The sequence below is a fragment of the Poecilia formosa genome, unplaced genomic scaffold (assembly GCF_000485575.1).
Source record: "Poecilia formosa unplaced genomic scaffold, Poecilia_formosa-5.1.2 Scaffold32, whole genome shotgun sequence".
In the NCBI taxonomy this organism is placed as follows: domain Eukaryota; kingdom Metazoa; phylum Chordata; class Actinopteri; order Cyprinodontiformes; family Poeciliidae; genus Poecilia; species Poecilia formosa.
The window spans coordinates 1,060,990-1,074,157 of NW_006799971.1; the positions used below are offsets into that span (position 1 = coordinate 1,060,990).

Consider the following 13,168-nt stretch of genomic DNA (forward strand, 5'->3'; position numbering starts at 1 on the left):
AGCAGCTTTAGTTGGAAAAAAAGATGTTCTGGTTCAAGATTCTCACAATATATTAAAGTTGTTTAAAAACCTCTTACATGTCATCCCCAAAATGCACACACGGTCAGGCAAAGGTGTTGAAAAGTTGAGATTAAATTATCTGGTGGATGCTCCTACCACCACCACATCGTGTTAGTATTTTCTTCTTTATTAGTATAGCTTATAGTCTAAGTTAGTCATTTCATTTAGACATACAAGACATCTAATGGGTGCACACTTTAGTTAATGTCTGTCTGACTGATTTACTTACACTTATTTGAGGTGCTGCTGATATAAACCAGCTGGAGGAGGAACCTGGATTAATCCATTGTCTGAAAGACTGAAGGGGGGGGGGAGATTTCAAGTTGATTTTTATTTAATTTTGTCACTTAAATAAATATTCACTTATTATTTGTGCTAAGTTAAAGTTAGTTTTGCTTTATTTGTTTCATAGAATGCTTTAGTTAATTTTGTATTTATTTGTCCTTTTGTTATGTCGTGCCTCCCTCGTGGTAAATTTAGGTTACTCCACCCCTATTTAAGCAGCCTTTTATTCTTTGTAGGTCAGTTTTGTTTGTGTACAGTTAGAGTTTAGTTGACCTCAGTTAATTTGGATCCAAATTTGTTACTTAGCTTTGATTTATTGCTTTAAATCTTTATGCTTTGTTAATGATTTTTTTGAAGAATTAAATTGAAACTTTTTTCTACTTTGAAAATTTTTTGTCCACGTTTGAGTCAGGTCCCTCACATTAACTATGGCTTAAGTTGTGAAGTCACAATTTTCAGCCAGCTGAACTGCAGTGCACAGGACCAGTCTAGGAATGGACAGCACTGTTTCCTCTGAGAAAACCCTGGCATGGGTACAGAATGTAATAAACAGAAATGTAACAACACTGGGCAAAGAATTGAGTACCTTATTGCTCATTAGAATAAACATTACATGCTGTTTATCATATTTGCAGAAGTGAAAACAGACATTTTCAACATCTATAGATTAAAGTTAACTACTCCAATCAAGACTTTGATAGATTAGTATGCCTACTGCTGTATCAAAAGTTTACCTCATTAAAGTGGAAAACTAATTTTCTCAAAGTATTACAAAAGAGGAAGAGATCACAAGTTGAAACTTAGATAACCAACGCTTCACAAAGTGACAACAGCTCAGGAAGGAATCAGACCATGTGAAGAGGAAATAAAACCACTTATTACCTGTAAGTGTTAAGTAACTGGAAAAGTAGGTATTTTCCTTGAATAGATTTCCAGAGGCCATTGTTTACTATGTTATTGACTGTCTCTTGTTTTCATCACACGTGAAGCATTGCATTGTTTCACATGTGAAAATTGCTGGAGAAAGACTGAATAATGTTTTCGAATGTTGCAGCCTCATTCTTAGCAAGCAGGGTCAACATAGAAAACTGTAAAGGGACTTGAATATTTGAAATCTGATTGAAACCTTCGTCATGGCGATTTACGTAGATTTTAATATGTCTGTTTGATTCGTTTGTCTGGATTTAACTGATGATTCTGTGTTTTCTGGGAAATGGTTTCTTTGTAATGAACGTGTAAGGGCAGGCACATATAAGTCGAATTGCTTCAGCCTACATCTTTTTGATTTATACAACACTTAGGAATTACTTTGTTTTGAATCTTTTTGATTTGTTAGATTGCTAATTGACTAATAAAGTTTTATGTGTTTGAGTTTTTTATGCGAATAAACGTCCAGGCGAGGTAAAGAAGGAACCAGGCGGTGTCTTCCGTGAGGGAACGCCTTACCAGCGACGCGGCTCTTTGCAGCTCTGGCAATTCCTCGTTGCCAGAGGAATTGCAACGAGGAATTGCCATGCTGTGCATCTTGCTAAGAAACAAGCGTATTTTAGCATGACGTAATACAGCAAATATTATTGTATGTGCTGTAAGTAAATACAATAATATTTACTTACAGCACAACAGTATACCAAATATTAGTAGTTGGGTATTGGTAGATTAAGTGCAGTTTTTAGCACCCATGTGTTCTGTGTTGCTTTTATTTTGATTTTCACAAATTTGTGCTAACATCTAAACTTCACTTTGTCTTTCACTCAACCATGTCTTCGTCTTTTGTAAAACACGATTATAGACTTCCATACTGTATACATACGTATTTACAAAAAATATTTTCCAACAATTCTTTTCTATAATTAGACTTAAGTGCACACGTAATAAATATCTTGTTTATGTGAACAAAAGTGCCGAATAACACTAATGCCAGAACTCCTGTCCTGTCTCCAATTCCAAGCAGCTATACCACTTTCCACAGAAAACTTGCCTGTGACAACATGGAGGTGCTGGCGTCTCGTTTTACACGGAAGCTTCGCTGCCACTCACCCAGGCAAAAGAAAAATATAACTATCACGTTTTAATTTGCAAACGTTATTGTTTTAACAATGCACTTTTTACGTTTTCCATACAATATATGAGGTTATTACGACATACATATTTATCACGTTACAATGAGAGCCCTATAGAGAAAATGGCTCTCGTTATAAAAAAAACATTAAATTTTGACGTTTATACACGTGATCATTTATTATGCCAACGTCGAAAATATATCGTTAAAACAACACAACCTGCCTGACTGCAGTTCAGGAGGTCTACGCTTGCGGTTCAACCCTGGTTTTCCCGTGATGACTAACACCAACTAACACGGGATGTCCGCACGGCAAAAACAAGCGCATCTTAGCATGACGTAGGCATCTTTGTTTACTGGGCGGGTAAGAGCAGCTAAATGCTTCTCTGCTCGCTCTTTTCGACGTCTACGTCTGCGTGCATTTTTATTTCGCAGTTGGTGCCTCTGTTAAGCGTTCAGGGCGTGTAGTTTCTCCGTCCGGGTTGGCACTTTTTTTTATCCTGTTTAGAACTATGTCCGCAAGAAGACCAGGCCCTGAAGGGGACACCACAGATGCGAGGCAAGATAATGGAAAACAGTGAGTCAATGGTTTATTGAGGCTGTCTGCGACCTTTATCCTGAGCAGGTCATTGTTTCTTTGTCATGTTCAAGTCAGTAGAACAGACTCCGAGTCCTCTCGGAACCTCCGAGTTCATCATTTGTCGGTTTGACTTTCTGACTTGCATCACTTAATGTTGTTTTTAATCAATAACATGATGAACTGTGGTTTGGTTTGTCCTTTTGCAGGCCAGCCGGGTCTTTGTCTGCTCCTTCGCCCATGGACGTTGATGCTAAGCCTCATTCTCACAGTTTCAGATACAGCCTCCGTTACCCCAGCATTGGCCAGTGCATCATCATCAACAACAAGAACTTTGACAGGCGCACAGGTGATGCTTTATCCTATTTCTTTTTAGCCTCTGACTAGTTCTTATGTTTTCAGTCAGAATGAACGATACTGACTGGAAATGTCATCCATCTACTTATAGAAAATTTAGAATTGGGTCACATTTTATTTTGTTCACATTCTAAATAAGGAAGTTAACATTTTACAGTTGTACCATTTTAGTTGTTGACATTGGTGCATATTAATTCAACAGTGATATGATTACTTTAAAACAGTACAACCATTTGCAGAACTCATGTAAACTGAAAATATACTCCATTGCAGTTATAGAAATTAGAGACCAAAAATGGTAGGCAGAAGCTTCTTATACCTATACAGTTTTAAGCCTTTTTTTTTTTACGTAAGATTTTGTATTTACTTGGAGAAAATAAAATCCCCAATAGAGAAGTAGTATTTAAAAAACAAAACAAAAAAAAACAAAAAAAACAAAAAAAAAACAGTAGCTCAATGTATCAAACTGCAGCTAGGAGCACAATATTAGTGTGTGACTATCAAGGACTGTTTGCATGCAATATTTGGCAGGATATTGTAACTAACTGTCATTCATGTCAATGATGTTTACTTTGGATGATCTTTCACTCCCTGTGATGTTCACAGTGGACATATGTAATGAAGGATAAGAAATATTAGGAAGAAATGTTTAAATCAATCTATGCGAGCAACACTTGCATGTTTTCCTCTAATTAAAAAAATATATAAAATTTTACAATGATGATCAAATCTTTTATATATGTTTATCACCTGGTTGTTTTGTTTATTAGTGTGAACAAGACTTAATTCATAGTCAGTTACGCTGCATCTTTAACACAAAAACTTAACATGATACTTTATTGATACTTCGTTCCAACAGCTATAATGGAGATTATTGTATACAGTTCCATTGGAGTACTAAGTTGTTCTAAATAACAGAATGTAAAGATATCCACCTTGTTTGGAGGATTATTGTAATGTGATTGCTAATTCTATACATGCTTTGTAAGTTGTGTATGAAACCATTTTGCAGTTTTTGCCATGTACAGTGCATGGACAAATAGTTTACTCCAAAGTAAGTTTCTCCTGCTTTGACTTTCTTTTGTCACCATGAACTGTTTCAGATGAATAAACTAGGTTTATTGTTCCATAAAGATGACCTTAGTAAATGTATAACACATAAAGTGTTATCTGTGTCTGATATTACATAATAAAATGAATTTGATCTGACATATTTCAGTTTGACTAAAATCAAAAATAGTAGACTGTAAGGGAGCAAACACTTTATCCCAGTAGTGTATATTATAAAATACATTTTCTAAAGAACTACTAACTACTTTGTTTGGTAAAATAAATGCAAATTACTTTGTCAGGCTGGAGCACACATAACAGAATGCTTGTCAAATCTTCATTAAAGCCTGATAGGATCACCTGACATCAATATCCAAAAGTTTTTTTTTTATCTAATTCTACTGATTTCTTTCATTTTTTATGGTTTTTGATGATGTAGAATATTGGGTGTTCCTTCCCCTGATTATGTTAAAGTCGTGGAATCACTTGGGTTCTAACTGGAGCTTGTTTTGTTTGCTCTGAGTTCTTTCAGAGTAACACTGCTGGCAGAAAGTGATAAGCAATATCTAAAATGGTTGATGTGTCAGAAAGGGTGTTGGTCTGCTGGTTTATTCTTGCGGAACCTCATTGTTTCACAACCAGTTACACTTGTTATTGCTCAAATAAGCACATTATTGATCCATGAATTAGCTCAATGTCCCTATGACTGCCTTAAAAATTAGATTCAAAATAGAAATGATTTACCCATGATAGAAAATCATCAGATAGCAACTGACAGATCAGAAGCATATTTAAAGTGAGATTTGGTCCCAAGGCAACTGAAGATGCTTATTAAATGTGTCTGATCTCTGGTTTCTGTGTGGCACCTCTAGTTAGAATTTCACTACATTATTTAAGTGTATAACGAAGCTTCGGTGTTTATTTTTCATGTCCAGGGTTCCTACGGTGTGGAAAGGTCTAGAATTTAAATTAATTATTTTCCAGGTCTGTGTAGGTAAGAAAGTAGAGTACAGAAAATATCTGTATTTCACCCTCTATTCCCATTTCTATTGCCATCTCCTTTCTTTTGTCCTTAAAAATTGGTGTCCTCTTTTATTGGTTTCTTAGGAACATTCTGCAAGTGAAAAGACTGTCAGGCTGAATCTGAAGCTCGAAATTGAAGACATGATGATCAGTGTTTGTTGGCATTCATGCCCTACAGGTCAGATGTGAGTTAGATGAGAAGCTGATGGTCTCGAGTGAGCTAGATGGTGTGACGTGGAGTTACCTCACAGTTCAGAGAAGGGTGATTGGTGCAGACTTTAACAGACAGGTTGGTGAAGGGAACAGAGGTGGTAAGAAAGTGATGGGCAGGTTTGGGATCCAGGGCAGGTTTGGGATCCAGGACAGGAGAGGGATATATGTTGGTGGACTTTGTGAAAAGGAGATGGTCGTAGTACAAACCTTCTTCCAGAAGAGGAAGATGAAGCTGATGGTGAAGAGAACAAATGCAGAGCAGAGGACCAGATAGTGAAAACAAAACAAAGTGTTGTGGATTTTTTGAGGAGTCAAGACTCCCAGATGAGTGAACAGCTACAGTGTATGATGAAGGTAGATGTGGCAAAGTACAAACAAAAGGCGTGTGATGACTTGTACAATGTTGTTTATGATAGCTACTACTACTACTATATCTGTAAACACTGCAGAGCTTTTGGTTTTTACCTGTTGGATTCAGATAATGGACATGGGTTAGCATGTCTGCTAAATCATGTTGGCTTGTGAAAAGAGAAAAGGAAAAACGTTTGATTAAAATGGAATAAGCTCATGTTGTAAAACTACTCTTTCAGTCAATAGTCTCTTAAACAAACCAACCAAAGGCTCAGTGGCCTGTTTGCACCAAGGAGTTTGAAGGATGGAACACTGCAAAACCCAACAAAAACAATGAAATGGATGATCAGAAACTATTTAAATTGTTTTATACTAAACTAATTTCCCTCTGCCCAGACACAAAGCCTTACTTTAGAGATTCTTAAGAACAAAAAAGATCTCCGGTAGTGTGTGAGTCGTGCAACGGAGAACAAACATGATGGGATGATCAGAGAGTCTTTGCAGTTGGAGAAAATGGCAGTGTTTGCCACTCAGCAAGCGGGGGACCCCAGTCCAGCCTGGGGCAGTGAAAGATGTGAGTACGGTAATGATTGCAGTGGCTGCCCAGTTAGTGGTTGGGAAAGGTTGACTCGGTTTGGCCCTGTACCTGTACAGCAGGCTTGTGGAGCTGCAGCGTCCTCTTCCAGGAAAATGGAAGCAGTGTCGGTTCAGCAACAGGATCAGAGTCTCATTTAGGGGAATCTATAATTCAAAGATTCTTTCTGCAGAATTTTAAGTAAGCCAGAGTCGAGACTTCAGCCAGAATATAGCCAAAGTGGCGTTCTCCTTTTGGCCAGCAGAGGGACTGCAATGTTTCACCATTGTAATCCCTTTGCAGTAAAGAGGGTGACTTCCCTCAAGGACAGAGGTTTTGTTAAAACAAGATGTCCCATATTCACACAGTGAAACTCCTCTTCCTCCTAGAAACTGGAACTGGGTTAATGCAGTGCATTCTGGGATTAATAGTTTTTATTCCCTGTATGTAGTTCAGGTCGTGATGGCCGGGAACCAACAGGAGTGACGAGGAAGGATAGGCTCAGGACTGAGAACATCAGAGGGACATCCCATATTAGATGTTTTAGAGATGAAGTCAGAGACCAGACTGAGAAGGTTTGGACAAGAGACAACAAGATTTGTCATGCCTGCCTGCTGCAGAAATGTCAGCCATAGATCCATTGTGAACTTTAATAGTGTCTGTGTTGAAACCATTTACCTGCAACCCCTGATACTTAATTAGGCGTTCAGACGTCCGTTCCTGTGGTGACAGTTGTTAGAGAAATAACAACAAACACTTTCATTCTGTGGATTCCTGTAAATACCTTCCAGAGTTTGCATGGCGTGTGTGGAGCCATGCGTGCTCCACACACGCGTGGCTTTCTGAGCGGGAGTTGGACTTCTTGAATTGCAGCATGGCATTACGGTAGGTGTGTCTAAACTTCAAACTGAACTGGGTGTGTGTGAGAAATTTCACTGAGACTAAAATGCACTTTACAAATCTGGAAGTCTTCCCTCAGGGCATTGGTTTTCAAACCTTTCACTGTGTGCTTCTCACCCTTTTTAAAGGAAGCATGACAAATGCATAAGGACAAACTATACTGCTCACTGGAGTGAAGTCCAACATGCCTTGTTTGAATTTATTCAGCTTCAAGCTGACAGTTTTCAGAAATAAAACAAAAGATACAGGTCACTGACTCTGCACCACTTGTCCGATAGTTTTGTAATCGGTGCACCAGGTATGCATGACTCGCGCACTATTTTAACTTAGAGATACATCCTTGGGTAGAGTAGAGTAGAATGAAATTGAAGGTTGTGGGTTCAATTCTTTAATTCATTACCCAAAGTTGCCCACTAATCTGTATATCTGTGTATGAATGCGTGCGCTTTAGTGAGCGCCTTTGTTGATTACAAGGTAATTTGGTTATTAGCACTACCGAGCGTAGCCTCAGTCGGACAGATGGACAGATGCTTGTGGTTCTCACTGAGCAGACTATGTCTTGAAAACCTGTCTAGCAGGACTGAAAGAGCACACTTGGTTCAATAAACACTTTTAATAGATTACTGTTTGAGTTGGGTAAGCACTAGCAGCAGTTCCTGGTTTATTATGTTGTTTTATTGCAGAGTTGGGCACATGCAACTTCAACAAATACGCCTGCTCAATGTGTTATTTTAGGTGGATTTGTGTATTCATTAGGCATTGGTATATCATCTGAAACTACTGACTTACAGTATCTGTGGCTATTTAAAATTTCCAACACTTTCCAATTTTTCAATTTTTTGTGAAAAGTTTAAGATTTTCAACTCTTAAAACAAATTGACTCCCTTTATGATCATACTTTAAATTAGGAATATTACAGTGAGTTGGAAGGAGGTAAATATGTCTTTTTAAAGACAAATAATTTACGTTCACTTGATTATAGTAAACATGAGTCTTTTATTTCTTCATTGCTAATAATATCAGCATATCATAGCAGGTCTTGTTGTTTCTTATTTTTGACATATTTTATTCCAGCACACAAACTGACTCAAAGCATGATGCTGCCACCACCACCACCACAATAAATCCTTCGTAAATCTGCACTAAGTTTACCAGAACTCTCAATTGTGCATCAATCAAAACTTGTAGAAATCGGGTTAAACTTCCCACCTTAAAAAAAAAACTAATAATGTATATATATATAATTTTTTTTTTTCAGTCTGTTTTGCCTCTTTTTGTCTTTTTAGGTATGAATCAACGAAACGGCACTGACGTTGATGCAGCCAATGTGTGTAAAGTGTTTACGAAGTTGGGCTATGCAGTGAAGATTTACAATGATCAAACAACCGATCAGATGATGAAGATTTTAAGTGCAAGTAAGTACAAAAGAAAACTTGTATTTTCAGATTTGAGAACCTCCCTGTTGGGAAAGTTACCTGCACGGTGCTGTGGAAAGACATTTGTCCTTTAACAGATTTCTTTTGCTTTTTTGTCACTTAAATTACAAATTTTAATTTAAGACAAAGATAACCCTTGTAAACATTAAAAAAGAAGTTTTCAAGTGATGATTTTATTTGTTGAATTTATAAAGTTGTCCAAAGTAGTGTGACCCCATGTGAAAGTAGGCCTGGGTTTCAATCAGCAGCGGACGGTGATTGATCCCATTTTTTAAATGTTTTTTAAATTTATTTATTTTGGTTCAGTTTCACTGGCCAGGCCTGATTACTGCTTGAACTGTCAGGTTAATAAAGACATTTGTGAAGCAGAACCTGCCTGGTAACATGAAGTAGGCTGAAAGATCTCAGAAAGCATCAGGCCCCAATCAGGACAAACAGAGACACTGACATTTCTCAGCCTGGAGACTTGAGAAGGTTTTCTCTTAAAAAGTAAAATTATCATTTGAAAATTGTATTGTACTTATTCCGATTTACTTTTGTCTGATGTTAAGAATTGTTGTATGATTTGAAAAATGTTAAATGCTGTAAAAAATAAACAAACTGCAAAACATCTGTAAGGGGAGCACATTTTTGTTGACAGCATTACCAGTTCTGTTAATGGACGGTAGTGACGACTCTTTTCACTGACTTCTTTGTTTTTGCAGCATCTATGCACGATCACAGCAACTCCGCCTCGTTCGTCTGCGTTCTGCTGAGCCACGGTGATGAAGGCGTGATCTTTGGTACCGATGGCCCGGTGCAGCTCCAGAGCCTTACCTCATTATACCGAGGCGATCGCTGTAAAACTCTGGTGGGAAAACCCAAACTTTTCTTTATCCAGGTAGGCAAGGCCAATCCTTAGATTTTTTTTTCTTTTGATTTTCTTTCTTCTTGTTTGTCATATTATTTATAGAAAATTTTGTCTCGTCCGTTCTGATTAGGCGTGCAGAGGCACCGATCTTGATCCGGGTGTTGAAGCCGACAGTGCAGACGAAACCGCAAAGATCCCTGTGGAAGCAGACTTCCTCTACGCCTTCTCCACTGCGCCAGGTTAATTGCCCATAAGTTTTCAAACTGGTAATTTTTTTTTGTTGTTGTTTTAAAACATTATTAATTAAGATTAATCTGTGATTGTCGTAGGCTATTACTCCTGGAGGAACACAATGACAGGCTCTTGGTTTATCCAGTCACTGTGTGACATGATCAGCAAATACGGAAGGGAACTGGAGCTTCTGCACATCATGACACGAGTAAACCACAAGGTGGCAGTAGAGTTTGAGTCTGTGTCCAATTCACCAGGGTTTAATGCTAGGAAGCAGATCCCATGCATTGTGTCGATGCTGACCAAAGAGATGTATTTCTGCCCTTGATGTTGAATTCACAGCACAGACCTGAGCTTGGCAGATGTGATTACAGATTGGGTTGTGCTTTTCCACATGATTTCAGGTGAAAATTACACTTCTTGAGAGAAAATGTGATACTTCAGGATACTTTTAATTTAATAGGCTTGGCATTATAGGTTTCTCACTTTGTGTTGTGTATGTCTGACATGAATAGTGTTCAGTATTTTATATCACATGTGCCTGTTTTTTTTTTATTATTATTTTGTTTTTCAGAATTTCTATAATTATTTTTTAAATCGTTTTCAGGCTAAACTCAAACAACAGGCATCTAGTTTCACTCTACCTTGTACCTTTAAACAAACCAATTTCATATTTAGTCACTGAGTTTCGCTAAATTTCTTTAGGAAGTTAAGCATTTTGAAAAGTCATGGAGATGAACATAAAAACACTTCCTTTATAAATAGTTTTCTCAAACTTTTATACTGCATCCTATTTTGACTGATTGTGGTTCTGATCTCAGATCAGGCCTGTCTGCTCTTATAAGAGAGGATGGAGTTTGCTCCTTGATCAGGGAATAACAATATTGGGAAATAGGAGTGTTATTAAGTAATGGGATACATTTAGTTAGCATTGCAGGATTATTTGAATTCATCCACAATAAAGGAAGGAATGAATGGCTTGTATTAGATCATGTCAGCCCATCTCGGTAGGATTTAAGTTCAGACTTTGACTATCCCAATGCTGACTGATGGCTAAACTTTTATTTTATTTTTTTTATGAAAAAGCAGAATTCATCACTCATTAACAGTTATCAGGGTCCCGAAGCAGTCCCAGACCATCACACTGCCACCACTGTGTTTCACTGTGTGTTCAATGTCCTTTTTTGCTAGTTTTACACCAGATGTCACACAACACACAGTTCTTTCAAAAGGATCCACTTTGGTCAGAATATTTTTCATGGATCATCGAGATGTCTTTTTTTGGGGGGGGGATGTTGGAGGGAGGGTCATAATTATGGAATTATGACCTCCGATCTTAGCAGGGGCGGGAATGCTTGCAGGTCTTCAGATGTTCTGGGTTCTTTTTGACCTCCTAGATGAGCCGTTAAAGCGTTGTCATAGTAACTTTGGCTCTAACTGTAGTTTGATCTCATTATTCAGTGAGACTATCAGATGGTGGAAGTAAACCCAACAGAGTGGTTAGCTAGTTAACTTATGATTTAAGTGGTGTAATTATAAACTGTATTTCATACTCAGTAGAATTATCTTTGCCAGCACAATCTGCTTTAAATGAGTCCAAATTCAGTAAAACTCTGTAAAGGACAAATGTTTTTTCATGACACTGTATGCTCTATGTGGCCATCAAGACCAAGAAACTCCAACTGACCAGTTCTCAGTGATCTTTGCAACTTTACTGTTTACACTCTACACACTTCAGGGAAATTCAGGGAAATGCCCTTTTCAGCCAGCTTGACTGTTTTTGTACTTTTCTAATCATGAAACTGTCGAAATGTATCTGCGCACAATCAGATTCTGAAAAGGCGGCAGGTATTTTCAAAGCTGTATTCTCTGTTTCACCAGACATTAAATTGAACAACCATACTGCCAACAATAATGTGAAAGCATCGCCAGGCTTTTGGTGGATAATGTCTAACATAGCCAGGAGCGGCATGTGAGCTGTAACAAAGCTCGCAAATGGGGTTGTCTTTTATTTTCAGACTTTTGATTCGTTCTGATCTTTTTTTATTTTGGGGTAAATTCAAACTGCTGACTTGAGAAAGTGTTTCATTCCCAAACAAAGTTTTTTTTTTTTCTTATAATGAAATTTACTTGGACGAAATTGACAGAGTCTGTGCGCTGGTTCAAATGTTTCTTTAATTGCTTACAGAAGCTATGGAAGCCATTCACCAAATGTTGTGATAATAGCTTTCTTGCCTTAAAACCTTTTGTACCAGTTTATTTAAATTATCTGAGCAAAACAAATCTATTTAGGCCTCACAAAGGGAAACCGTCAGATTGTTGTACTTCTATCGTTTTTCTAGGTTCTCGTAAATTTAAACGTTTGCACACTCTGGTTTCAGTAAGTTCTCTTTTGTGAGAATCCACTTACAATAATAACTTGTTTTAGTTTCTTCAATGTTGAAAGGTGGACAATTTTTACATTTGCAATATACAATATCACTGTTTATCAGCAGCTACATCATGAGCTTGATGGAATGTTTTTGTTCTTCTAAATAAACGCTTTCACTCAGACGTTGCTTGTTTGGCTGAAGGGTCAGAAGGTCGGGGTTTACCAGCACATAGAGGCAGCTGGAGAAAACATCTTCAGCTCCGGAGCCGAGTCCTGGAGGAGCTGAGCTCTGGAACAGCCACACATTTATAAGGGTAAACGTGTTGTCAGAACTAGGCAACCAGATCCTGAGCTCCAGAGCAAAACACAAAGCTGATGTTATTCCTTCACTAAGATAGACAATGCACTTCATACAAAAACCAGGACAACCTGTACAGGAACAAAAAGGACAAAGTAAGTACACCCAATGACTCCACAGCTTGTAGGATGACCTTTTGTAACAATTTCTCTTAGGTCATTGCTGATGGTTTCACATCTTGGTGTTGTATCAAGATAATTATGATTACCGTTTGCACCAATACCTTAATAGAATTAATAAATATAATTTAGTTCAGAACTGAAAAGTATACATATATAATTGATAAATTATCAAAATGTTAACTTGGTAATGATATCAGTGGTTTTAACAAGAAAATGCATCATGACCAAAAAAGTGTACATAACACTGTAATTACTAAATCTCACATTACAGTGGCAACCACACAGTTTCTACATGTGAACAGTGAGTGGGAGTAAATAAGTTTTTTCCTCCCACTCCTTTTTGAGTTAAAT

General features: G+C 37.6%; 1 protein-coding gene across 2 annotated transcripts; it reads left to right on the top strand.

The window, feature by feature from the left end:
- The first annotated feature begins 2,409 nt into the window (after positions 1-2,409).
- Positions 2,410-12,519, top strand: casp3a (caspase 3, apoptosis-related cysteine peptidase a). 2 transcript variants are annotated; one of them, XM_016670291.1, is made up of 6 exons: positions 2,410-2,768; positions 3,191-3,330; positions 8,736-8,864; positions 9,590-9,765; positions 9,866-9,974; positions 10,065-12,519. In XM_016670291.1, exons 2-6 carry the CDS (start codon positions 3,222-3,224, stop codon positions 10,292-10,294), a joined length of 753 nt encoding a protein of 250 aa, XP_016525777.1. In that variant the 5' UTR covers positions 2,410-2,768; positions 3,191-3,221; the 3' UTR covers positions 10,295-12,519. The 2 variants fall into 2 exon arrangements, with proteins under 2 accessions (XP_016525777.1, XP_007549682.1); XM_007549620.2 differs by lacking the exon at positions 2,410-2,768 and adding an exon at positions 2,775-2,981.
- The last annotated feature ends 649 nt before the right edge of the window (positions 12,520-13,168 follow it).